This window comes from Aulostomus chinensis, chromosome 16 (assembly GCF_037954235.1).
Source record: "Aulostomus chinensis isolate RoL2024-O1b breed Wild chromosome 16, RoL_Achi_v1.0, whole genome shotgun sequence".
Classification (NCBI taxonomy): Eukaryota; Metazoa; Chordata; class Actinopteri; order Syngnathiformes; family Aulostomidae; genus Aulostomus; species Aulostomus chinensis.
In genome coordinates, this window is record NC_141335.1 from 14,448,628 (window position 1) to 14,476,522 (window position 27,895).

General features: G+C 40.1%; 1 protein-coding gene across 5 annotated transcripts in view; it reads left to right on the top strand.

The window, feature by feature from the left end:
* birc6 (baculoviral IAP repeat containing 6) overlaps nucleotides 1-27,895 on the top strand; it is a 118,215-nt gene that overhangs the window by 86,104 nt on the left and 4,216 nt on the right. For all 5 annotated transcript variants that reach the window (XM_086179546.1, XM_086179549.1, XM_086179548.1 and 2 more), the window contains exons 65-71: nucleotides 2,051-2,273; nucleotides 5,203-5,348; nucleotides 10,386-10,496; nucleotides 12,308-12,525; nucleotides 15,677-15,838; nucleotides 17,496-17,573; nucleotides 19,719-19,907. In XM_086179546.1, the coding sequence (XP_086035672.1) occupies nucleotides 2,051-2,273; nucleotides 5,203-5,348; nucleotides 10,386-10,496; nucleotides 12,308-12,525; nucleotides 15,677-15,838; nucleotides 17,496-17,573; nucleotides 19,719-19,907 (1,127 nt within the window). The remainder of the gene's footprint in view (nucleotides 1-2,050; nucleotides 2,274-5,202; nucleotides 5,349-10,385; nucleotides 10,497-12,307; nucleotides 12,526-15,676; nucleotides 15,839-17,495; nucleotides 17,574-19,718; nucleotides 19,908-27,895) is intronic.

The following is a 27,895-nucleotide window of genomic DNA, read 5'->3' on the forward strand; positions in this document are numbered from 1 at the left end:
GATTTTTTTTTTTTTGGACAGATAACAATGTCACGAAAGTATAAACCCTAATGTATTTAATCATCTGAAATTCCAGCTTTTTTTTTTAAACGACATTGTTGTTCCTTTATCACTGAATTGGCACTTCAAATGATTGACATTTCCATCAAAGCTGTTAAGCCAAACTCCACTTCAGTAGTAGTGGATAAGGCAGTATGTTACTCATGATAAATGACCAACTGTAATCCTTCACAGAACAAGTGTATTCGTGCGACTTTTTTCTGTATGCTGCTGTTTTCAGTGGTTATGATATGGCACTTTTTTTTACTGGTGCGCAGCACACAGTAGTTTTAGGTGTTTGATCGGCGCTAAAACACAGACAGATGTTTTGACACTCAATTGTCTTCTCAAATGAGAACACATGACAGATTCTTTGTGTACACACAAACCATGGTATATCACGTGATTCGTAGTAAACTAAATTTAGAGTTGCAGCATAGCAACCGCCATGCAGATCACCTCAAATTGTTATTGTTTAAAGCCTTACTTTTAATTGTGTGCCATTGGTCACTGATCACCTAATAAACATCTTTATATATTTTTTTTCTTCCCTCACATCTGGTAATCTTCATCAAAATTGGCTTCAGAAAGAAACATTTTTCTTTTTTCTTTGTTTTTTTTTAATTTAATTACTCATTTGACGAGAATTTTTGCTGCCAAGTCTGAACCTTTATTTAGCATACGTCTCCATCTGACTCAGGCTGCAGGGCCATCTACATCCTGTTATTTTAGGCCTCAGTTGATGTTGAGAAATAGGAGCTGTCAGATTTGGTTTGTAGATTTTGAAAGGACTGAGGTAGACCATTGACTGTCACAGTCGAGCATTCACACGCTCGCAACATATCTCCCCAATACCAGTGGGGAGATATGTTGTTCTTTTTTTTCTGCCCCCTTTATAGTCCCCTCTTCATTTCTTCTACTCTTGATCAGGACACTTTTCATATTTTCCCAGTCTGTCACATTTCATCATTTTCAAGAGCTTCTTGTAAATCTTGCCCCCTTTTCTCAACAGGTACACCTCTTTACTCAACTCTTATTTCAACTGTCATGAATTTAGTTCGGGGTCATATAATTCTGTTTCCTCATGAAACCACTGGCTGTTCTATACTCAACTTCATTTCCATCACATCTCCAGCTCCTGCAAAATGTATAAACCGTGCTGATTCCATCCTTTCAGCCCTGACTTCATTCACATCTTATTTCTGTTTTACAACTGCATGCACAAATGCTACCTGCTGACATTCAACACTTTGCTCTGTTTGACTTTTCCATAAGCCAACTTTGATCATACACTTTTCTCTGAGCTCCCAAGACCAGATTGATAATGATGAATTATATTTGTGGTCCTTTGTTTTGTCAAATCATCTGGTTGGTCCATATCATGCCATAAGCCTGTACTACTGTTTGATAACACCTCAGTGGTGACCCTGTGGTGACAGCCCTCACTGCTTCCTTGCCACTAAAAGCTAGTTTTTAGATATGTGCTTGTCCTGGCTTCTGAAAACTTCAGCCAAACAAAATGTGGAACATCATCTCAGTTTGCAGGATTTGGGTTGAACATGCTGTGCAGTCCTGTATAAATCAGGACATCTGGTCATCCTACACATCACGATCTCTCAGTTTATTTCTGCTGCTGATTAGTCCCATAAATTAGTATGAACAAGAATGTCAATCTCTTCAGACTGCTACATAGTGGATTCAGAGACAGTTGCAGTTACTATTGTATGCGATTACTTTCTTCTCTATGCTGTCTGCAATACAATAACATTCAGTACATTAGTAGGCATTACATTACAAATTACATGTAATATCAAAGTTTGAAATAAATGTCTTTGTGTTACTCAGAAGCAGTGTGCTCAATGCTGCCTTTTAGTGGCTGGAAGATATTTACTAATGGAATGGATTTTGTGTTCTTGCCACCAATGGCTGCATTGAATTCTTAATATATAGACTGTTACTTTCTGTGTTGCTGCACAGTTCTCTATACATTTACCATATTGTCCCATTGCAGTTCTGGATATGGCACGGCATGTGCCCCTGTACCGTGCATTACTGGAGCTGCTGAGGGCCATCTCCACCTGTACATCTCTCGTTCCTCTGTTGCTGCCTTTGACTGGAGACCCAGGGCAGGATGAGGAAGAGGAGGATGAAGAACACTCTGAGGGACAGACCTCTGTTGGGATGCTGCTGGCTAAGATGAAGACTTGCGTGGACACGTACACCAATCGCCTGAGGTCAGACTGTCTGCGTAACTCACACATTCAATAGAAAATTTTTGGTTTCTCAAGTTTTAAAAAAGGGGGGAAAAGCCAAATGTTACAAAATACTTACAGGGTGAGATGTCTTGAGCCATTGCTAATGACCAGAATCAAACTAGTGCTGCAGTGCTGCTGTGCTTTAAGACAGCTGGGCTCGACAGTGCAGCATTTCTGCAGCATATGTAGGGAAATTAGTGAGTGTGTGGATGTGAAAAATGATTTGGTTGCAGCAGCAAGTGATTGACTTTAAACACTGAGGTTGAAAAATGACACAAATCCGCCACACCCAGACACAAATGATCATTAACCAAGCCTTGCAGAAAAAACTCAGCCTGCACTCCCTTAAATTTTAGCACTGGCTTCACTGACAATCACTTTGGCCTATTAAATTGACAAACGTCACTGGTGGTGCGTCATATCAGCTTTCACCATTTAATTTTAATTCTGTGAGTAATTTGGTGATGAGCCAAAATTAAACTTGGCTGCTTTGTGGTTTGTGTATATCTGCAAACCAGTGTCTGTACTTGTACTTGTCAAAGTGTGTGTGTGTCAGTGTGCGCGTGTGCGGGGAGGAGATGGTCCTCGTGGTAGCATAAATGGACAGTGTCTCTTTCATTTCAACTGAGTGATACATCAACTCTGTAGATCAGGGGTATTCAATTAAAATTCTAATGGGTCCAATTTTAAAAAAAAAGTCTGAAAGGTCTATTGCAATTTTTTTATGACCAATGATTTCACTGATAGGCCTAAGCCTGCATGTTAGCCAGCAGTCAAGGTGTGCATTATGATTCAGTGGCGTATTTAGCCAATGTAAGTAGACTTTAAGCTAGTTGTGGCAGTGTCTGTTTTGTCAACAGTGTACTTTCAGATCGAATGAAGCAGCCTACATTTCAATAATATTTCAACAGTATTTATCGTCTGGTTTTTTTCCACATAAAACTTAAACATACTGTCCAGCAGGGGGCCACGTAGTATCAAAGTGCATTCAATAATACCCCAACAATTATCAGTCATTTCTACATTAACATTAAACATGTGACAATATCCTTTTCTGTTTCAAGTAAGCATTTTGCTATTCAGCTGCTCATAACAATACAAAATAAAAACCTGAGAGCTTGATGGAAGACCTATGCTCCTTTAAGATAAAATGCTGAACTACTTTTGACAAGTCCCACGGTCTCAGAGCATGTCGGACCCACGGGGTTAGTGTTGCGTGGAGGCAGAATAAACATATACGAATCCGTGCACTAGTCTTTAAATGTTCGGTTCTCACTGTCTACCTTTCTGCTCTTTGAGCACGCCATCCTTCTCTTGAACCATGAACTGAATGAATCTTCCCCCTCTCAACTAACGCGCGTTTGGTCCTTCTGTCAATCGCAGCGTTAAGTCTGCAGTGCGAGCGCGCACCAGTCCCACAGAGCTTGCAGCTTTGACAGCTCATGCTGCATAGCGCAGGCATCAGCTAACGTTACTGGTATTATAATATTGAAACAAAAAGATAGTCTACTGTAAATGTACAGTTTATTTAGTGTGTTTAACGTTTTTTTAAGAAACGTAAGCTGTTAAAATCGCTTGGTCACAACTTTTTATTCATTATTATTATTTATTTATTATAATTTGTCTGGGTCCAGAGGTGACGTCTATTGGGTCCGGATACAGACCGCTGTCCGCCTATTGCCGACCGCTGCTGTAGAGGATCACATCAATTTCAGGAGTCACTCTCCTTCCACATCATACTTTCATACACTTTCATTCATGTCAGTGCAGTCATTGAAACTTATCAACGTAATAATTTTGAACCCGAAACATCAGTTCTTGGATTCAATCGCTCCTCTGTCAAAGAGACTATAAATGATATTTTAGATACTAATTTAATCAATATCTCAGTTAATAGCCCTTCCCACCTCAGATACACATTCATTAGCTTATCCTTTGAGTTAAAACATGCGAGTAATATAACGCTTGGATTCAGTGATGACCTCACCACTCCAGTGACATTATCTCTCCTCCTCTCTGCAATAGTGCTGCAGTAGGAATCTTCACATCTGGAGCCACGTTCACACATGGTAGTGAAATGCTTTTCGGGTGATGTGACTGAACCCCGAGAGGCATGAAGGACACATAGATTCAATGCATGTCCATATATATGTTATGTGTTTTCTTAAAGGTCTCCCACACAAACACACACACTCACTACATATAAGTGAAGAGGCAAGACTGCTGCAAGCCCATCTCCCTCATGCACAGCCTGTAAGCTTCTTCACAACAGCAGTTCTCAGGTTTATGTCTACACATACAGCATACATACATGTTATAGTTATGAATGATGTATCTGGTGGTATTTTTAGAAAATATTTTTCATTAATGTTGCAGCAGCCATCCTGTGGCAGCACAGTTCATTTAAGGTGCCACAAGAAGAAAAGCTTTTAGTTCCTGATCAGTCAGTGAGACAGCAGTGCCGTGTTAATGCTATGACACAACATTTCAGATCACCTCAAGGGATGACCTTTATCACTTTCAGGTGATCTAAAATTATTTTAGTTTACGATGTTTCTATCATTAATTATGCTTGAGCAGTGGGTGCAAGCAGTCCTTAACTGTTGTTCTATTGTCCACCACTGATGAATCCAGAAATATACATTATAACCACAGCATATAGTGAAAAAAATCTGGGGATGGACAAATCTATACATGTCTTTGTATGTATTGTCACATGTACCACTTTTCTTCAAGTGCATCCCACAGTACTGTCTTTGGAATGCATGCACTGTACCTTTATGCTGAGTAACTGGTTTTACCTGTTTACATAATACACAGATGATATTTCCGAGATTCAAAGTCATCTAACTGCACCCAATGTTACAATACGGCTGTATGTATATGTGTGTGCATGTTTGTGTTGCAGATCAAAGAAAGATAAAAGCAAAGGTGTGGTAAAGACTGATAGCTCTGATCCAGAGCCTGAGGGTTTGACTCTACTCGTGCCTGACATCCAGAGGACAGCTGAGATAGTCTATGCTGCTACGACCAGCCTACGGCAGGCAAACCAAGGTATGTGAACCACACGTGTGTCCTCACGGATAAAACCTTTACCAGCAAATTTCACAGTCCTTCTTCTCTTTTGTTTGAAATGTTAGCCTGAGGACTGTAGGTTCAAAACCCATGATGTCCAAAGCAAACCTTGTTTCATGCGAACAAAAAACATTCATGCAACAAAGTCTTAGTGTCTCTGCTCGATGTTGGTACTCATCAAGGATTTTTCTTTTTTCTTTTGCATTGTTGCACACTGTTATTTGTTACTTTTTTTCTCACACACTTACTCCCTCATCTGTGAGTACCAGTTAAGATTGTCGAAAAGTTCCATTTCCTCTTTGCTGCAGTCCAACAGTCTAATCTTTACAGTCCCTTCAACACAACATCACACAACATCAGACACTGGAAAGTCAAGTTGTCCCACACTACAAGTCAAATTCTTATTGCCTAACATTAATGGAGGGTTACTTTAATGACATCAATTGAAGACAGCAAAAATGTGGTTGTGCAAACATTTGGCAATCCTAAATATGTAAACATCGGAAATTCTTTAATTGGGTGTTCAACAATAATTTTATTTCTGTACTTATGAATACACTGACTCCTGAAGGTGTGAAATGTAATCAAGAGAGATTTTGGAGGTTGAACTGAGATCTGGAAGAACAGACTATTTTTGAACGAATTGTTAGGCTGTTCTGATCAGAAAGATTGTTCCCCAGATTGACTACAAAAAAACAAAAAAAACAAAAACTGCAGGCAGACTTTTGCAAGGTCGGTGGTAATGAAGTTATATTCCACTGAGCAGTAAGTCTTACACAGACTTCACCATTGCTGAAGAGTTTGATTAAAACACACAAAAACTCCCATGTTGTCATTACTGTTAAGTTATGTTCACACCAAAAAGCGAACACAGAATCATTGGTGTTTGCCCCTCAAGAGTGGGAACCTGCCAAGTACTCTCCTCTGGAAAAATAAAGAACAATACTATTGCCATACTGCAACTACTGTGTACGCACATATTATGAATCTTTCAGACAAGGATGTAGGTGTTTAAACCTGAAATCAGCGGTCCTTTTATCTGGATAAAGCCTACTTGAATGTTTTTCAGAGGTTTTTGTAAATGTAAAAAACCAGCAGGGACAGCTAGTCTTCCAGCGTTACCGTGTTGTATGTCAGTAGGTGGTCAGCCTTCACCGTCCCCCTGCTGACTTGTAGCCGTTAGAAAATAATTTAGAGTAACGATTGAACATGCTAGCTCAGGGTGCGGGACCATTGCAACTATTAGCCCCTTCTTATTTTTTATGGTGGGTGACAAATCAGTTTATGGAGCAATAATCAGCCTGTCTGCCATTTTCTGACTCAGCAGATTGTCAATGGTGGGAGAATGTTCTCACCGATGGACCGAATGTAGTCTCATTACATGACAAATTTGCTTCTATTTGGTGTAAAAACAACATTACTCTTTCTACATGTCAAGTTGTGATCTCTGCAGAGTTTCTATGACCGCACATGCCCGAATGAGTATCAGTGAAAACAAGAATAACAATAGCATTCTTAATGTTACACTTGCTGCAGATTGGCGTTTGCTTCTTTTCAATTAAAATGGTGCTCGAAGTTTAACATTCTGCTGTTGCCTCTGGAAAAAAAAATCCATTTAATGGTGACATCTGTCACTCTTGTTGTTTATGATGGGCTGTCATGACTCCAATCACAGTTGTTCCAAAACCCTTTATATTCATTCTGAGTCTCCACTATTGTAAGTTTTGTGGAGAAAATGGACTGTCCTTCCAAGCTGTCACAAAGTATTTACATTTTTGAAAATTAAAAAGGCCAGAAAACACATCTTAACCTGTTTTTTTTTTTGTTTTTTTTTACATGGATGAATAAAGAACAAATGATTCACTTTAAGAAAGCAGCTCATCAATGAAATATCCACCACATGATGAGACATTCCCTCTCCACCATCACCTTTTTGCTATGCAGTACACAATATTAATTATCCCCCACCCACCCATTTCTTCTAGCTCCCTCCAGAGGAATGTTATGCTCCATCACCATAAATGGCCATGGAACTGATCACTTAGGTGGAGCCCTGGCCATTAGACATGGTGAAAGTGTGCGTATGTAAGGGGAGGGGTACAGATAAAGATCAATGTCGCATGACTTCCCATGAAGAAATCCATATGATAAAGGCCTCAGGATCACACATCATACAGACTTGTTCAATGTTGTGCTTACAACATGAAGACCTTGACAGATGTATAATCATTTAATTAGTCCAGATGCTTGAAGAAATCTCTGTGAGAGGAGACATGAGGAGGACAGTATTGATTGAGGAGGTTGGAAGCATCAATACAGCTGTGCTAACTGGCCAAATAAATAATATCAGTCCTGTTGCGCACCTATTGCCACAGCTCATAAGGTTTTTGTGGTGTCCTATAGATGTGTTTATGGTAGATGGGTGAAATTTCCTTCTTTATATGGGAATGATAGTTTTCAACCATATCTATAGTCAGTATCAGTTGCTTGTCAATGAAGACTGAGCGAGACCATGAACGGCTCAGGAAAAGCTTGGAAATGGAAGATTGTAGGAGTCCAATAGCGTAGTTCATCCACCGATGCTTTTCAACAAACATAAATGTGCTGAGAGCAATATTGTCATTCATATGTATTCATATTTATCTACTGGTTTGTATATACTGTGCATATTTTTTACAGCGTCCTAGTTCTTTATATTTCAATTATCTGTATATAGATTTATATTGTATATTTTTATATTTATATTGCGTTTTGTTTCTCTTTTTGTATGGTGCGTGCCACTTATCCACCCCACACTTGTCTACCAGTCTCGGCTATGCAACTGTAGTGTAGTGGTAGAAAAAGTATATTTCCCTGATGTGGAATCAGTAAAATCTATCTTATCTTACTTTAACTGTTTTGGCCATCATGAATCGTAGTTAAACCTTTCAATTCTTTTAGACTCCTCCAGCAGGCAAATAAATCCCCAATAATCACTCGTGTTGCACCGAGCCTTTTATCAGACTTTCTCTTATCTATTGTTAGTTTTACAAAAGGCCTTTTTCTTTTTGCTGTGTTTTCTTCTGGCTCCATGTTCTTCCTCCTTGACGCTGCTTACCAAACACCGATCCAACACGGTGTTGATATTAGCTTCAAGCTTCCTGGTCTCAGCCTTTTGACGGACAGCGAAGCTGCCCAATCAGGTGCAGTCTGGCTTTGGCTGTTGATGGACAGCTAAACGGTTCCAACCAATCTAACTGGTAATAGGTTTTGATTGGGTGGAGTTAGTGCTGTGCGATATGGGCAAAACTTTATATCCCGATATAGGTAATTTTATATCCCGATAACGATATATATCCCGATATAGTATTTTTTCTTAAAATTATGTATGAAATGAATGGAAATTTCTCTTATCTTTATTCCTTTTATTTATTAGTAATATGTAACACATATTTTATATGTAAAATACAATAAAAAATAAAATGAATAAAAAATGAATTAAAAAATAAATAAAACGCAAATATCCAGTGGACAAATACCATTCAGAAATAAGAATATCTCGTGCAATCAGTAAGTAATAAAATAAAGTGCAGTGGTGGAAGTGGTAGAAAAGATTCGACGTGTTTGAACCACTAGTTGCGACTTGTTGGCGGCATGTCCTGCTTATTACCGTCGTCTGGTCCGTGTCAGTCTTTTTGAATCCAAACCACGTCCAAACAACAGAACTCCGGTTCCCTTTTTTTGGCACCAGTTCCTCCTCGGGCTCTGTTTCTTCTGTCTCCACCACGCTGACCACGCTCTGCACCGCCAACTTCTCCGTCTCCGCCATGTTGTTTTTGTTTGTGGCCATGGCAACTCAGAGCTCATGCGCCAGCTCTGCGATCATGCGGCAGCTCCGCTGTCAGTGTCGTAAACGTTGCGAGTGACGTAAAAATGCTACCGCGAAGTACGGTAGTGTTGCTGCAATTACATTAGCTTTTATTCATACAACGTGTCATTTTAAACATGTGTAACGTGACGAGTTACGTGTTACGCGTTAAAATTCCGATATAAACGATGAAGGGCTCTATCGTATGGTAGACACTTTTATATCGTACTACAATATATATCGTAATATCGCACAGCACTAGGTGGAGGTAAATGTGGCCTCGCATCCCTTATGTATTATTGATTGTAGTGCATCCTTTTTAAAACATCATAGTTTATTGATCGCCATTGAGAAATCATGAAAAATTCAGGGATTATAATAAAAAGTACGTAGAAATGTGGGAGCCTACCGCTCCTTTAATGACTCACAAATTGGTGAGTTGAACTTACGGATTTGTTTTTTTCCCCCTGCACTATTTGTTTGTGAATCCAGAGTACAGAAAGTGGCAGTCACCTACAGTATTCGTATACAGAGTCATTCTTAGTTGACTAGAAACTATTACATTACATTCACCGTTGACTTTCTTATTGACTTTCTGAAATAATATGAATTCACCGCGTAATTGAATCCTTTCTGAGGAAAAATTGCTTAAAATAAAATGAAAATAAGGATGATGTAAATAGATGTTTGTTTTTTTAAGTGAAGAACTTAAATACATTGATTTGTAATTATGATGCATTGATGATCAATTTGTATCAATTTCTGGCTGTCATATTTGAAACAATTTGTGAAATACCTGTCCCTCTCTTATTGTAACTAAGAAAATACAGTCGCCGGACATGTGAAATTAAACCCAAGCTGTGTTTTGTTTAGAAGCATTTGTCACATTGCATGCACAGCTCTAGTACTGCTTCTCTAAATAGTTTCATCAGCATCTTCTGTAGCGTTTACCTTTGACAAAGATTTCCCCAGTTTCCGTCTTATGTGACCTTTCTGTTCATCAGCCCTGTGGCAGGCTGCAGCCTGTGCAGGACGAACTCAAGGGAAGACTTTACTGCTTCACTGCTACTCTTACAATGTTCCAATCCTGCATTCTTTTTTTTTTTTTTTTTTTTAACTCTCATCTTTATTATTTCTGCTCCCTGCCCCAAACCCTATCTCTTTACCAGAGAGGAGGCTAGTGGAATCATCAAGGAAGGTGTCAAGCCGGCCTAAACCCCTGTCCATCCTGCGCTCTCTGGAGGAAAAATATGTAGCTGCAATGAAGAAGCTGCAGTTTGGTAAGTTTCTATTTTTACTCGTGATCATGTGGGTGTGTTAGTGCATGTTTATATATGTACATTTAGTAGTTTGTTGCCCTTTGGAGTGTGTTTTTTTGGTTTTCCAGACATTACACAGGGACATATGTATAAGTCTGTCCTGTCTGTAATGATCCGTAATGCTCTAATGTTAGAAACCTCAAGGAAGCAGACTCAGGCTGTGTTCCCATTCCGCCTATCCCTTTTGTCTTGTCCATCACTCTCTATTAAGCTATGTCAAGACTAATTACACTGCTTTTGCTGTGTTGCAATTGATTTTTTAAGCAGCTTGATGTTTGAAGTAATTGCAAGTGACTTGGCTGTATACAGCGTTATTTCATTGTGCAGACAGCATAGAAATGGATGATGGCCAAACGCGAGACTTACTCTTACAAGAATCTTTGTCAGAGGAAGTATGTCTTCGTAACTGAGCACCTTATTTATGACCACTGTTGCTGACTTATCGTTGCTGTTTGTACTAGTTAGTGACTTTTCAGATCCCTTTAGGATTATTTTCCCCCCTCTTCTTTTTATTTGTAAGTGACCATGTACAATTAAAAAAAACAAAAACAAAAAAAAAAAACATGAATGATGCAATTTACTGAATTGTACCCACCAGATTTAGGTTCAGCTCATTTTCACCTGTGGTTCTGTGTGTCCATGGAGTTTTTATTTCTGAGTGCCAACATCTTTTGTCTTTACATCCCATGAGGAGGAAGCAAATGTGGCCACCTTGAAAGAAAGGTCTTCACTCAGTGTCAATTTTTTTTTTTTCTACCACTACACTTTTTTTGTGTGGCCACAGAAATGTAGATTGAAATTTTTGTTTAAGGTCTTTAAAAAAAAAGTTAGACGGCAATTTAACTTGGACTAGAAAATTTCCCCTTGGGAAATTCTGAATGGGCCTGAGACCTGGCACACCGGCCAGACATCATCAATGCTCAGCTAATGGTAGTTAGCATGCTCATGGTAATGCTCAGGGTGAAGTCATTACTCTAGTTCCAAAAACAAAATGTGCAAAATTAGCATGAACATGCCAATACTAAGGCATGCTGATGGTAGTGGTAATGGTGTGAGGTTGTGTTTCTTACATCAAATAAACAAAGCCTTGAAATTAGCATACTAAAGAACAGGACGTGACATTGTGCTATGCTTACTGTACTATACATTTAGAGGTAGTAAGTTCTTATATGTTCAGTGTCACCTTGTTAGTCCAAGATCTTGATTGGAACTGAGAGATTGTGTTGGTGAAGTTTTGCTGCCTCAAGTGGTCATTTAGCCAAAGGCAGAAAAATGAAGCCTTTGAAGTCTCAGGCCAATGGTTGTCATGGGTGACGATACACACCCATCAATGAAGCAGAAACTGTCTCAAAACCCTCTCAACCTTAAGCAGGAACTGTGCAAAAACTGTAATGAGTTTTGAAGAGATCTTTTAGACCAGCACAGTTGAAAGTCGTGTAACCCGTTAAAATTTAAAATCATGAGTCTGTGACAATGTATGACCGCTTCGTATGGCCCAAAAGACAGCTGAATGTGATGAAGGAAAATTAAACAGTATTAATCAACTTTGTGACTTAATTACAATACAAACTAAAACTGAATTGAGTTTTCTCAAAGTTATATTCCTTTGAACATGAAGGTCAAGTCAATCCTTAATATTTTTATGTAATTAAATTGGCTTTTTGAACGGATACAGATAATATTTTTGTTGCATTGTCAGATACCTTAAATGGTTAAAATCCTGGTTACCACAGGACAATAAATTTAACTCTCCTGATTTCCTCTCTATCCAGACACCTTTGAAATGGTATCAGAGGATGAGGATGGGAAACTGATGTTCAAGGTCAACTACCACTACATGTCTCAGGTGAAGAATGCCAGTGACACAAACAGCGCAGCCAGATCCCGCCGCCTGGCCCAGGAGGCTGTCACCCTGTCCACCTCTCTGCCTCTGTCCTCTTCATCTAGTGTCTTTGTCCGCTGTGATGAGGAGAGACTGGACATCATGAAGGTAAAGAACCACTTCAGCTTCACATTAATTATGTTTGGCCTGACATCACAAAAGGAACTCTTGAGATGGCACAACACCAAACAACTCAAACATTCCCAACATGTTTTGACTTGTGGATTTGTACAGAGATGCACCAGCGTTTCGAGAACTGAGTAAGACTGGATAAACACTCGTGTCTGCCGTAAGGATGTTATGTACTGTGTTGTCTATGACTGGTCTGACCATACGACCTGTCATTGACAGCTCTTACTCATTCCCCCAGTGACATTTAATAAATTGCTCTCATCCCACGAGTGGATTAATCTCTTTTGCTAAATGTCAAAATCGTACTCTGCTCAGTTCCCTTAAAAAATGAAGGCAGCGGCATACAAACAACAAAGTCAGAATGGAAATGGAAACACATAAACATGTCACTGCCTATGAACATCAGTGAGACAGCATAGTTTGTTATTAAATCCTCACCTGGCAGATGCACAATTATGGAAATAACTAAGGAAAAGGAAAATGGCAATAGAATTTATGTACTCAACACAAATCTGAGACTTTCAAAATACACAAATACTTGCACATCTAGTGAGAAAAAAAACCTACCTGACCTGTTTGTTGATTACTTTTCATTCATAGCCTTTTTCCATTACTGGGGGTTACATAAACTGCAACAGTTACAAGTGTCGTGAAGTCCCAGAGCAGGTAGAAGAGCTTAGAGACTCCCTCAGCATAATCGTACCATGATTTGTTACTTGTAAGTAGTGAGTCTTCTCTGTCTGCTCTGTGGAGGATTAGCTCATCTTGATAGATTGTGAATCATAACAGAAGTTGCATCAGGACTCCGTCATATGGGGAGATCTTGGCTGTGCTATTTGTACTGTTGCATTTTACTCTAAATATCTATAGTAGAGATTCACTAATCCTCATTTTTCCAGTCCTGATCACGACGCACATCCACCAGTACCAAGGCTGATTCCACAAGGTCTTGTTTTGTGATTATTAATGCTTTTGTTATGGTTGTGGAATTATTTTTTTAGGCTTGCATCATGAGGCTGTAGTAAACAACGTTGCTTAAACCGTATTATTTAAAGGGCAAAAAATGAACATGAATGCATTAAATTCTTACATTACCTCACTGTTTCTTACATGAACATCTTATGCTAAGTTATGGTGAGTTTATGGGGGTTCATGGTTCAGGGTCATCATTCCAATATCCAGTCTTTCAATAATGTCAGTGTTAATTCCAACATTGCGACCCCAGTATCCCATCTCTTGTCTAAAGTTATGGGCACAACATTGTCATCAAATCTGGGTCCACAGGTGGCTCAGTCACGTCAGTCCAATATCAGATAAGTAAACTACATCTGTATTGGCACAGGATAGGGATCAGATCAGATCAGGCCTGTCTTTTCTGCCAAATGTTCAAACATACATACAAAATGTATTATTTTCAAGCGTATCATCTACACAGCAGCATCAGCAGAAAGTTTCAAGCAGCTCAGGTGAAGAGGTCAGTAATCTTTGGACCTCACGTCTTCATTCGATGCATTAATTCTGTGCATGAGTTCAGCCGAGCCACTGTGACTCAGCTCAGCTTTGATGAGATGTGCAATAAAAGTATTGAGTCCTCGTGTTTTTTGGAAAATAGTACTCACTGCCCTCAGTGCTCCAAACTCTGCTGAGGACCTGGTTTAGAGAAGGGTCAGGATATTTGCAAATAGGAAACAAAAAAACAAACAAAAAAAGATTTCACTCTTTGTCCTAGAAATACATCTTGTACAGCCTCAATAGGCCCCGCTGGATGCCATGAACCCCCCCTTCACCATCCTTCCTCTTGACTTCCTGCTCCCATTGCACAAAAAGCTATTGTGCAGGGTGCGTTTGGGTACAGGAGAGGCTGGTAGTATGCTCCTAATTCTGTGAAATATTTTGAAGTCTCTGATTAAGTGTGAATACACAATGCTGCGTTTGTGTTGACAGTCGTCACTCACCGTTCAATGTGCTCCAAACACTGTGGACTTCGGATTGAGTTTATGCCTGTTGTATGAAATGTGCTATATAAATGGACTTCATATGAGTCATTCCTCTCACATGAACTACCAGACTATCACCCTTCCTTTATTTTTGGACCTCGGTGAAAAGTTGGCTCACCTGTTATGAGTCATGCTCGGGTTGTGTTGTCTGAGCAATTGAAAATGCCATTTGGAGTGGAGCCAAGGAAGTCCAGTTGTCTTTCACTTAGCACCTCTAGATGTCAATAGAAGTGTTCTTTGGCTGTAGTGAGACTTTTAATACAAGTCTTGAGAGGCTGTTGCCCCTTAATCTGTTTCAGCTTCCAAATCATTGCGTATCCTGGTTAAGGTGAAACGCTGCACATTTTCCAAAGACTGTTTAGCACTTGGGGTCTTTTTGATTTGACACTGCGGTGAGCTAGTCATACCAGTACAGATGTACACATTGGTTGGCATTGATTGGCTCATCCAGGGACACTGTGACATGCAAAAACTGCCAGTTCCACAGAGATATTAACATTTCATATTGTTTGGATAGGATTCCATCAAACGGAAGTGGCAGAACACACAGAAAGCTCCTAGCAGAGTGAGGCTGTGGAGTGCACCTCCATCCTCAGGGAAACGCTGAGCTCGGCTGCTGTCGTCGCAGCCTGTTGATGTGGCTGTCATTGACTGACACCACTCCACAACACAGGGCAGCATAAAACAGTTTTATATCACTGATTATACTGAATGCTTTGTGTACTAAGACACAATTCTTAGTACAAAGTCAATCTTTGGTGATTTGTTACATGTCACAGTCAGTATGTCATCTGCATCTTACTCTTCCGGAGCTACATTATGTTTGCAGGTTTTTGTTAAAGTTCATGTTTTTCTATGATGAATGAATGACTCTCTTTAGAAAGGCTATAAATTGGATTTTACATCAAATACCACAACTGCTAAAGATAGAACTGGTCCCTTTCTCTCCGCTAATTTCAGCATTTAGCCTCATTGTTAATTACATTGTTGGGACAGTGGAAAAGCCTGAGTGTAGAAACACCATTTTTCTATCAATATATTGCTGTTTACTTTTCATTTATTCATATTTCCTGTTAACAGTGTGTCCACCTTTCTTAAATTAATTCTCCTTTTTTATTTTACATCTACAGGTTCTCATCACAGGCCCAGCCGACACTCCGTATGCTAACGGCTGCTTTGAGTTTGATGTGTATTTTCCTCAAGACTATCCCAACTCACCGCCGCTGGTTAACCTGGAGACCACCGGGGGCCACAGTGTTCGCTTTAACCCTAACCTCTACAATGACGGCAAAGTGAGTTGAACATGGCTGTTAGTCTTTGCATGTCTTTCATCCAGTTACGTACATTTGTAAAGAACATGAGGAAGTAATCATTTCAGCACATTGAGAAACTAGTCCAGGTGAAGCGTTACATTGCAAATGGTAACTGCTAAATACAAGTTAGGTTTAACACATTTTAGTGGGGCTTGGGGTTTTTTTTTTTTTGGAAGGGTGGGGGAAAGGACCAAAATTTGCTGTTGTAAAATTCCAAATTTTCTGCATTTCTGAGCAGCTGTTATTGTTCTTCTAAAAATACAAGTATGCTGGGTTATGTAAAGTATGAAGGGAATCGAGAACAGTCCCTCTGATTCAGTAATGAGGGTTAGAAAATAACCTACCTCGTTGTTCATTGACCTTTCCTTCAATGTCACATGGGCTGCCTTTATTGAAACTTGACATGTGGAAGTGGACATCCCCTTCTACTGTGAACCTGGCTTCTTTCCATTGAGGAGTTGAGGTCAAGGTGCTGAAGCTCACCATCTGCTGCAGCTCATTAGGCAGCTGCTGACAGTCCACATGTATTTCCATAATGGGTCTAGACAGCTGCTATTAGGAATACCTGGGGCTTCCAACATCAATGGTACAGCTGGGGGGGAGTGAGCCGCCATTTAGCCATCTGATGGGGGGATGGATGATTAAAGGGAGGAAAGAAAAGGTAGCAGCATCATGTTGTCAGTATTCAGTTGGACATCCTTGTTGGTCTAGGTCTTGTTCAGTTTTGGGCCATTCAACATGTTCCAATCTCATTATTACAGTAATCTGAAGCAGATGCTAAATTGAAACAGGCAAATAGATGCTGGAAATAGTTCTGACCAGTGCAAATTAGGGATGAGTATTTGAAGCCAAATAAGACCAAAAACAAATTAGTTAATTGTAAAGCTTATCATCCATTTGTAACAGTGCATGGAGCCATACACCAAGTCCCATTAGATGCTCATTTTTGAGTTCCCGTTAGCCTGGTTTACCACTTGTACATTTAAACATGGTAGTTTCGCAATAGTTCATCCAATATTCTTCGCCCTCTCCGATTTCTGCCTTCTGCCACTTTCAAAGTCCTTTCACTAAGTTAAACACCTCCAACTTGCAAGTTAGCAGCAGCCTACTCAATGAAAATCTGTTAACTTGCTCTGATTCTTTTGTTAATAACTTTTGGTATGTAACATTGTTTTCTACAGTTTTATTTTCCAAGGGCACCATTGCTATATCCTTGACTTAGCAACGATTAGCAATGATTTGTTTTACCTAATTTTTCACTGGCCAACAGACAGAATGCTTTGTGTGATGTACCCCCATTCTAGACTGGGATAGACATATAAATAAAATGGTATTTTGCAAAATCTGCTTATTTAAGTCATCTTTTAAATCATTGTCCTACACAGCGTGGCATGTTATTTAGCGAGCTTTAAAAGTGTTTCATCGGTGGATATTTGAATACAGCCTACATAGTATGACTTGATTAAGGAACAGATTGCTTTATGGATTTATGAAATCTGAGTATATAAATTGGAAAGAGTTAGCCCCAATGATCCCAGACCTACCAATGTAAGGAATGTTTGGCTGTCACTTTGTGTGGCTGATACCGATTTCTAAACTCGTGTATAATTGCATGTTATGTCTATTTGTTAATTAGGTATGTTTAAGTATCCTCAACACATGGCATGGGAGACCAGAGGAGAAATGGAACCCACAGACCTCAAGCTTTTTACAGGTGAGCTGGTGATCCATCTTGACAGTCACCTGTCTGAAGGGATCAGCTGTTGTTTGAGGCTTATTGTCATAGGCTATAGTTTATCACTGCCCTGTCATTACAGTGCCAGGGGCTTTGTATTAATGGACTTGGTGTTGTGACAGCCGACATGAAGGATCCTTTTTAAAGTTATTTATATATATTTAGCTTGAGTGTCAGTGTGTGATTGGTAATCAAATCAAACCACTATCATTTGAAACTTCAGGTTACGCATTGATACACACATCCTTCATATTGAATTAATTAGTTTGCTGCAATTGTACCTTTACCCCAGATGCCATCTAATTTTCACCTTAATCAAATAGACCGCTGTCTTTATTGTGAAAAACAAAAACTCTGTTGTTAAGTCTTGTTTTTCATGTGATTCTTGTTTTACATTTTCAGGATGAGCAGGACACTGCACATTTGACTCTGGCTTAGCAATGCGTCTCTGTATATATGAGCATTAAATCTCCATCCATCCATCCATTTTCTTCCACTTATCCTGTTAAGGGTCGCGGGGGGGCTGGAGCCTGTCCCAGCAGCCTTTGGGCGAGAGGCAGGGTTCACCCTGGCAGTCCATCGCAGGGCCAACACATATAGAAAGACAACCATTCACACTCACAGCCACACCTACGGTCAATTTAGAGTATCAATCAGTCTAGTCCCCAGTTGCATGACTTTGGACTGTGGGAGGAAGCTGGAGTACCCGGAGAGAACCCACACAGGAACAGGGAGAACATGCAAACTCCACACAGAAAACACAGGGAACCCGGAACCTAGTGCTAACCACTGTGCCGCAGAGCATTAAATCTGATATATGCAAACAAGGTTTGAAAATGCTATGAGAACAGATTTTCTGACAAAATGTGAAAAGCTAACTTGAAACCTGAAAGCTGAAACCAAGCTGTTAAATAGTGTGTAAGACCATGAAGGCTTTTAAGAAGGGACCCAGAAGTGTGTGTCCTTAGTTTCATATGCATCAACCATTGTGTCCTGTCCCTCTCAACAATGGCCAGCTTTTGCAGCACTGTGAACACTTCATTGGAGTTTGATCAAAGCGTAATGAATTGTTGCTGTTGAGACCACCCTCATATGTGGTCCATTATTGCTAAACTGCCAAGATTGATAATGAAAATGAAAAAATCAAGTTTGCCCTTGCAAAAAAAGGGCATTACTGTTAGAGTTGATCTAATGTACAGTTGTTTACCTCTGTGTTCTGTAGATATTTGTCACGTTACACTGAAAAGGGGAAACATCTCTGCCATATATGAACTATAATCATTGAAGTACAGATTTTCAGTCATTTTAATTTCTCCAAAATTTATCAACAGCTAAGTGAATATGTTTTTAACAGCTTTTTTGAGTTGACACCTACCATTAAGTGTCTGCGAGGCATTTAAAAATAGGCTCATGGGTCTTGAAGGAGGCATGTTGACATGCATTAGTTGGTTGTTGAACACACACACACACATTCATTTTCCATATAAATTGATTCATCACAAGTGAGTCAAAGCCCATGGAAATTAATCCCTCCTTCTTATTTATAATTCCCTCATTTGCAGGGTTGGATAGTGCATAAAGATGTGTCCATTGATTATCATTCCAGTTAGCATGCGTCAGATCAATAATGGAAAATAAGGGGGTTGGTGAATAGGAGACAGGGGAGTGGTCCTGTGTCACCCCAGGGTTGATATCAGCTCTGAAATCTGGAAATCCAGTTGAAGACAGACAGATCACATCAGTTGAAGGTCAATGGTATTCATCTGATGGAGCATTTCCAAGCACACATCATCTTGCTCCAGTGTGGCTGTAGCCAGCAGGCAGGTCTCCAAGCCCACCACTGTCATTGTTGGTAATGTAGTGGCTTGAAACGGACAGAATGATGCGGCTGAACGTCCTTAGTCTCCTTGAGACAGGTCAAAGCATTAATTGAGCTATTAATAAAGATTTATTGAAGGATATATCTTTATGGGACCAAAATATTCTTTGCTTCTGTCGGACTCTTTCCTACGTGTCTACTGTTGCCAAGATCGTTTTGAAGGTGTTGGATGTTGAGGACATAAGAGATGTCAGGAAAATGCATCAATAGATCGTAATTATCTTTAATTTATTATTCTGCTGTAGGTGCTAGTGTCGGTGCAGTCCCTCATCCTGGTGGCTGAGCCCTACTTCAATGAACCAGGGTATGAACGCTCGCGTGGCACTCCAAGTGGCACTCAGAGTTCTCGGGAATATGACGGCAACATCAGGCAGGCCACTGTCAAATGGGCCATGCTGGAGCAGATGCGCAACCCGTCACCATGCTTCAAAGAGGTAAGACTACTCTGTTACTGATGCATTCTTGGTCATACACTGACCTATGCCACAAAGCTTTGGTCAGTGGTTGCAATGGCTATAAAAAAACAAAAGAATTAATGAATTCATTTTAAATTTGGAGATTTCAGTTCACCTTTTACAGCTCTGAAGAGTTGCCCCCCCCCCCCCCCCCCCATCATAAATTGGTTGTCTGGTGGGTTAAAAGCCACCTCTCCTCCTATAGTCCTGTAGGGTTGTTTCAGCACACACTCCCTTCTCACCAGTTCCCTCCTATTTAATTCCATGGTCGATGACATATTGCAGGAGTTGGCCCATCATTCCTCCCCACTCTCTTCTTCGCTGTTTCTGATTCCCTGTGATCCTTCTCGTGGTCCACGGTGAGATTGACTGTTAGTAACAGGACAGATGGCAATCTTCAACCTGCTCATCCAGAGCAGGCTCATTCAGAAATGTCAAGAAATAAGAACAGAAGTGCTTTGGAGAGGTAAATGAGGGGAAATTAAGGCGCGAGAGTGGGGGGCTGTGAAAGATTTATCCAATCACCTTGACTGTATAACAGGAGGAAAAATGTGAATTGTAGTTAAACCCTGGGGGTAGTATGATGTCATTCAGCGGTGTATGAGTGGATGTGGAAGCTTGAATTTGAGTTTGCGGCACTCCTGAGTTATGAAAGTCTGAGCCAGGACTGAACGGTTTAAGGAAAATACTTAATCACAAGTCTTATTATTATCTTATTATTAAACCAGTATTGGTATTCAAATCATATTAATGCAACTGTGTATCCAGGCTGGTATAAGTGGTCTATATGGTTTAAAACAAGGCAGTATAATGATATTTGTTGTCATTTAGCCGCTTCCAAGGTGCTTCTTTAAAATGAATTCAGTTAACGCCATTCACTTATTAATAAACATTCTCCACAATTTCATATTTGGTGTGAAGTGATGCAACTACTTACATCAGTAATTTATTTTTATGTCCCCACAGTAATAATCCAACATTGCTTATAAGCGTAGTGAACTCTTGTCAGCTCTTCACTTAATTTAACTGAGCTAATTCATGAATGTTTTCTGCAGCTCTGAATTCAGAACGCTCCGAATGTTATATTTTAACTTCATGAAGACAGCCTACAGATGAGTGTTGTTCACCCTCCGCCAGTTGTCTTACAGTAAATTGGAAAGCTACCAGGTAAATGTTAACCAACTTGTGATGCAAGGAGTTTTACCTGATTGGCACTGTCGAGTCATCACCCTGGTGTTCAACAACACCACACACAAGAGGTGGGAGATATGGCCTTCAATTGGTTTCAGATACTTGGGGAAATATGTGGTAATGATATTCATTACGATATTTAAAAACAAGAACTGAAAATGTTGAAATGGTGATTGCAGGCAGCAACATCTTGTAATGCCAACATTGAATGAAATTCTACGATATTGTCGAAATATCCATCCTTATTTTATGCAGCTTTTCCAGGGTTGGGGGCTTGCTGGAGCCTATCACAGCTGACATTGGGCGAGAGGCGGGGTACACCCTGGATGGATCGTAATGGAAATAACGAACAATAATTTCAAAGTCACAGCTATCGTGCCTGTTTTCAAATGCACGGAGTAGAACGTACAGAGAGGCCTGCGGGTGACAAATGTAGTCAGAAAGATTAACACAGCTGTGATGCTTGTGCATGCAGCTGTATAATAGATCCACTTTTCCCCATCTGTCTGTGGGTTGTTACCGAGGAGGGATCCATTGACGAGCAGGATCATGAATATGCATCAGCATCAATATTAATGAGGTGCTTCACTCTGACCATTTATGCTTAAATGAGGGCATGTAGAGGGTGCTATATGAGGCTATGATTTATAAAGCGGACGTGGTCTGTGTATGAAAAAGCATGATTCTCGTGACCTGCAGCGGCCGAACTCAACACTTAAGACACTGATGACACAAAGATACAATGTCGTGTTGTCATATAATTTGTCATGGGTTTGCAAGAATGGAAAAAGATGAAACTAACACACAGGATTGATTTGAACACCTCTATAAATAATTTTCACTCCCTGTTTTTGTGGTATTGTCCATTTGACATAAAATCACATGCATTTTTTTTTTTAATCTATCACTGCTGAGGATTTTCCATTCATTCAGTGTGCAAGACTTTTTTAAAGATTTTCTTCACATTGTTTGTACCTTTTAAATGTTTAGGCCTTCAACTAGGAAGAGTTCAAAAGACTTAGTGTTGATTTATTTCAGCGTATCAAGCAGAGCCACTATTTCAGATCCATTGTTTCTTAGGATGTTGCTCAGAAATGTTGAAGTGAATGAATAAAAATGATTGCGTATTGAATGTTAAAGATAACTGAGTAAAAAAATTGCCAATATCTGCTGATACATGTGACATGCAGACGTAATCAAGCATCCATTATATTAAATTATTATCTATTCATCAATTCAGTATTTTAGATCATTTGCGTTTGGGATGGTGCATCCGTTTGGGTAAAACCAGCTCACAGCTCCATAGAGGATGGGTTAAATACAGATGTAGGGGAGCAACTGGGTGCCGGTTGTAGGTTTACTATTGGTTCACGCAGGAGTGTCGGCCAGAACACCACTTAAGGCCATTTACAGAGTATGAGGGGAATAAAAAGTCTGAGAGGCTCAGCTGCAATCAGCCGTCTTTACTTTCTTCTTATCTGGGTTTAACAGCAGCATGGGTGACAGTATGACTGGGTGTTTGTGAGAGTGTGTTGTGGTTTTTTCTACAAAGAAATCAAGAATAACAAAAACACAAATCAGTACAAAACTCAGTATCCACATTAAAAGGCCACATGTGAAACAACATACATAATTAAACTGAAAGAGGTAATCAAATGATCACAATGAATTTCTAGAATGTAAATCTAGCGCTAATGCAGACATCACAAACAGCACTTCTGGTTACGATCTTATTCTGAAAATCCACTTCTGGTGGCTAATAGCATTAGCTTAATTTCGGCGATAAATCGAACTTAATAAACAAAACGTCCTACATTACGGGACAGTTAAAACTGCTCTTAACATCACCAATAACTTATTAAACATGTATGAAATGTATGGACTTACTCTTATTCACGCACAGATACTTGTATTAACTTATTTTGCCACCCACTGTCGATCACCGCTCACTGTAGCGCACCTCTCCTCTGATTGACTGACGTCACTTAATGACACACATCACGTGGGTGGGCTCACTTCAATAACACAAAAATAAGTGAATACACAGAAAATTGGATATAATGACTAAATATTAACCAGATAATAACCAAACATAATCTTAATAAACGTATAACTTTGGGGCCTCTTTTCGACACATTTCGCTATACACGTGACAATAAAGGTCTTATCTTTTAACCTACCAGTAGGAAATGAAGTATCAGCAATTTAATTAAACCCATAAAGCAATACAATGGCTTATATTTTCGGTTGCTTTTTGTTTACGATCAAAGAAGAATTGTGATAAAATTGGTATTGTTGTCAACTCAAACAACTTTGTCCATTTCTTCGATGTTTTTGTTTTGTTTGTTTTTTTATGTGTGGACGTAGCTGGATTGCTACCAAACAGCTTTGTAGACTGATGATTCCTATCTTCCTCCCCTCGTGAGAACAGTAGCTGCGACTGGACTATTTTTTCTCTCCGGCATGCACAAGCAACCATCACTGAGCACAGACCCGACCTCTTTGAATCATTGAACACTTAGAAGTGCCGGATGTCTCAGAGGTCATGAACCAGGCTGCACATAGATTATTATGTGCCACTGCCAGAATGTTGAGTGTGAAACATTCCAACATTGTCATTTATGTGAAGTCATCTGTCTTTCCTCTTCTGTCCACCCACTGGGTCTCTTCTCTGTAGGCTGCTCTTGATCACAGCCTGCTATGCTTGTCAGACACTTAGTATTCTGGCTATCATCTGCTGTCTTTGTGTGCTGAAGGTGCAGCAATATTTGCTGATATGTGGGTCCCTGCTACAACTGATGTGTTGCCTAAGCACATCGTGTCACTCCTCCAAGAAGAGGCATCTTAGAGCTTTGAATCATGATGAAGAAATGCAGCAGTTTGATTAGAAGCATCCTCATTGTGTTATCTGGAGCATGAATATATTCCCTGGTGCTCATTCACTGTTTACAGCCTTGTTCGTGTCACATACATGTTTCCTTTCTACCGTCTCTGCAGGTCTTTGGATCTTGTCTTCCCCGACTGACTGAAAATCAATAGAGGTGTTGAGCTTGTCCTAAAGCTGTCCTCCATATGTCTGGCTGTCCCATATAGCTTCATCTGAGGCGTTCGTATCAATTCTGGCTCCTGCAGCTGTTCAGACAGCCATTATTCTCTCTCACTAAGTTCATGCATGTATCCATCATCTTGGCCTCATTTTGAACATATTTGCATCTTTGTTAGAAAATGTTTTCTAGGTTGACCGTATGAGCTAAAAGTGCGATTCAGTAGTAGACCACCAGACATGGGCATGACTGAAAGAAGCTGCGCCCCTAAAAACACCACAGATTGATTTGCCTCCTAATTCTTGAGTAGGCGTTTGTTTTCTTCAGTCTGCCTCACTTTTCTCCCCCAGTAGTTATGCAGCTCAACAGACTCCAGTTCTCATTGAGCTGAACACACGAAGGACAGACTGTACGTCATTGTTCTGTTCCAGTTTGTGCTCCTCTTCCAGAGAGTGTTTAATCAAATTCGTTCTTAAACATCACTTTCCTATTGCTGATGTTGCTATTACTTTGTCAGGAAAGGAAACAGTACTGTTGCCCCCCCCCCCCCCCCCCCCCCTTCTAAGAGTGGTTGTTTCCTGCTGGGCTGTGTTAAATTTGCTATATATTCCAACCACCATCTCTGTAGATAGACCAGACCTTTTTGATCTTTTTTTTGTTGTTGTTGTTGCTTTTTCTATCCTAGCTTCTCGATTTCTAATCTTATTAGTTGAAGAAACCTTCTTTTTTTTTTTTTTTTTAAAGAAGAAAGGATTTTAAGACTCCAAAAATGTCCAACTATGCTCAACTCCTCACAGTTTTGTCTGTAACAGATTTCCTGAGCAGTTGATTCCCTGAACCAGCGAGTAAGTCAACCATGGTTCGATGTAACCACGAGTGGTTTGCTGTATTGTCATGTCTCTCCTCTCAGTGACATCACCAAAACTGAAACCTTCTGGATTTTTTTTTCCTTTCTACTTTGTGCTCTGAAACTGTACATTGTTAGAGGTACAGTAAGACATTTGGATTTGCTGGGCGTGAAACATGTACTTTCATTATGTATGAACACTCTCACATTGCTCTTCCATGGTAATGATGGTGTAATTGTTCTGCTCATATGAGCATAGGACTGGTGGGATCCTGTGGCATGGACAGTGCTTTATTTTTTGTGGTGTGTGTGTGTGTGTGTGTGTGTGTGTGTATAAATCCATTGCCTCACGTGCTGTGTAGAAAGGGAGATCTGGAGAATACATCAAGCTTGAATTGTACAGCAGCCGATTGTCAGGTAAAATTAAGGACAATGGGTTGCATGTTAAAATATGAATGAGATAGAGAAAGAGAACAGTTGGACCTCACTGTGTGCATGGTGTTAGTAAACTGTGCTGCAGAGTGACATTGACAGGTGACATCTTTAACTCGCTCCAAATCAGCCCCTCCCTCAAGCATCGTTCAGCTCCATAAGCTGAGGGTCAATGTCACACACACACATTATACCAGCTAAATCATAGCTACAAGGAGACTGATCATGGTGCGTACAAGTAGCATTCGAGGTTGAACCTATTTCCATATATTCTTCAGCTGACATCTGGAGGCTACGGTCTCACGTGAGTCGATGCACTTTCCACGGCTGTACAGTACGCAACAGACTCACGTTTATCTCTCAAGTATATTGTGTGCAGAGGCTCACCAAATCTCTCCCATTCACTGCTTAAAGTTTCTCATCGCACGGTTCTCTCGCACAGCAGTGGGAGGAAGCTTACTGGATGAGGAGGATGAACATTCTGTTGACTTCCCTTTATCGCTGCATTATTGATTGGTTTCAGAGACGTCGCTGTCTCAGTGAAACTAATGCTTTGTTCACTCTATATGAGTTTACCCCTGATTTCTCTTTCGTCAGTGGTTATTGTAACAGACCAACAAAAACCTCAGCCAAATGTCTGTATCAGTCACAGCAAGCTTCAGCCTTCAGAGCCAACAGTCAGAATAGAGTATGAGTTTTTTTCTGTATGTGCATTTGCAAAAATGGACTTGGACAGTTATTGTTTTTGTGAACATGCGTACGCTAACACCCTGCAAATCAACACATAAACAACTTAATTCTCCGGTTTTGATGGACTTCTGCTTTGGAACACAATATTCCGTCTCTCACATGCTAGTATGTCATTTGCTATGTCATCACTTAGATGGACAAATTGTGCTTCGGAGTGCAGTCATGCTTGATGCTTGTCTGCCACTCCTGCCGCTGAATGATCTTGATTGTTTTCCCTGTCGACATAAAACAGGAAACTGACTTAAAACCTCCTAGATTAGGACAGCATGTTGAGAAGTGTGAATATGGAAAAAGAGGTCAGACTTCAGTGGAACCTTGTCTTTGTGTGAAAAAGCTGAAGTGGTGCCAGAAAGTCAAAAGATAAGATTGATGGTGCCTGCCAGAGTAACATTTATAGCCATTAACATAAAAACCTTTGCTTTTTTTATGAACCTGATCTCATGTTAGACACACATTTTCTCCCCTCACTCAGGTGTGGGACACTTCAGTCAGGTCTTCTTGTCGCCAGGGTTGTCTAGTCATGCCGCTGTATTCTGTTTTATGCGCCGAGATTAAGTGTCAGCTCCTCCCTGAATATCTTATTTGTTGAGAAGGCACCGCAGACTCATGTTTCTTTAAAATACAATACATGATTGATGTGTTTAATGACTTTTTAAAGCCACAGATGGCTGGACTGAGTAGAAATGTTTTCCATTAGTTTCAGCGAAATTATCTTTCCATAATTCATAGAGCCAGCCTCTCCAAATTTGAAGCAGCCCAAGTAGAAGGACAAATATGTCAGTGTTTGTCACTTTAATCTGTTTTTTTTAACCCTTTTAGAATTCTAATATGATGTGGATCAGTAATTTGGGGTTCAGAGGTCAGCACTGCTGCCTCACAGCAAGAAGGTTCCAGTCTAGGTCTTCCCAGATCCTGTCATTGTCTTTGCCCACCTTCAAAGACGTGTATCAAAGGTCAGCAGTCCTGTCAGTGGTCCTGGCAGACGATCTGGAGTTGGTCCCTGAGTGCTGCATACACTCCTCACTGCCCCGCAGTGTTTCATTTATCTATGTAAATCTGATTCATGACAACCACATGAAATACAGTTTTTGCAAATAGCATCCAAACACATTGGGAGGTGAGTATGAATGAAATTCTACTATCTGATTTATGTAAATGCATCTTGGTGTGGATGCCACTGCGATTCCTAGTAGCTAAACTGAAAAAGATCTTCTTTACCAATCTGACATGCATGCAGTCCTTAAAGTTTCTCTCCAAACAGATGCCCAAATTTAGCGTGAACCGCCTTATTTTAATTGAACCCTGTTTGATGTAGCTGGTTTTACTCTGGCTCGTGCTGTGGTCTTCAGAAATACTTCTGCTCTTTAAGGCTGAGTTATTCACGCCTATCCTTGACCCTTAATGTGCCAAGTGTCCCCACACATCCGCTCCTTGGCTTCTCATCCTCCCCTGGTCACCCCGTGGAATAATGAGTAGACCATGAGTAGACTGCATTGCCTGAAAGGTCACTGAGTTGATCTTGCAGCCAAGGATCTCCTTCTGCCACTTTATGTCCCATATACGTGTGTGTGTGTGTGTGTGTGTGTGTGTGTGTGTGTATTTGTGTAAAAGAGCTGTATCTCTTCAAGAGGTAATTTGTCAAGATGCCCTGATCCTACATTTGCTCCATGATCAGAGATCTTATGTATAAAGAGCTTCTTTCC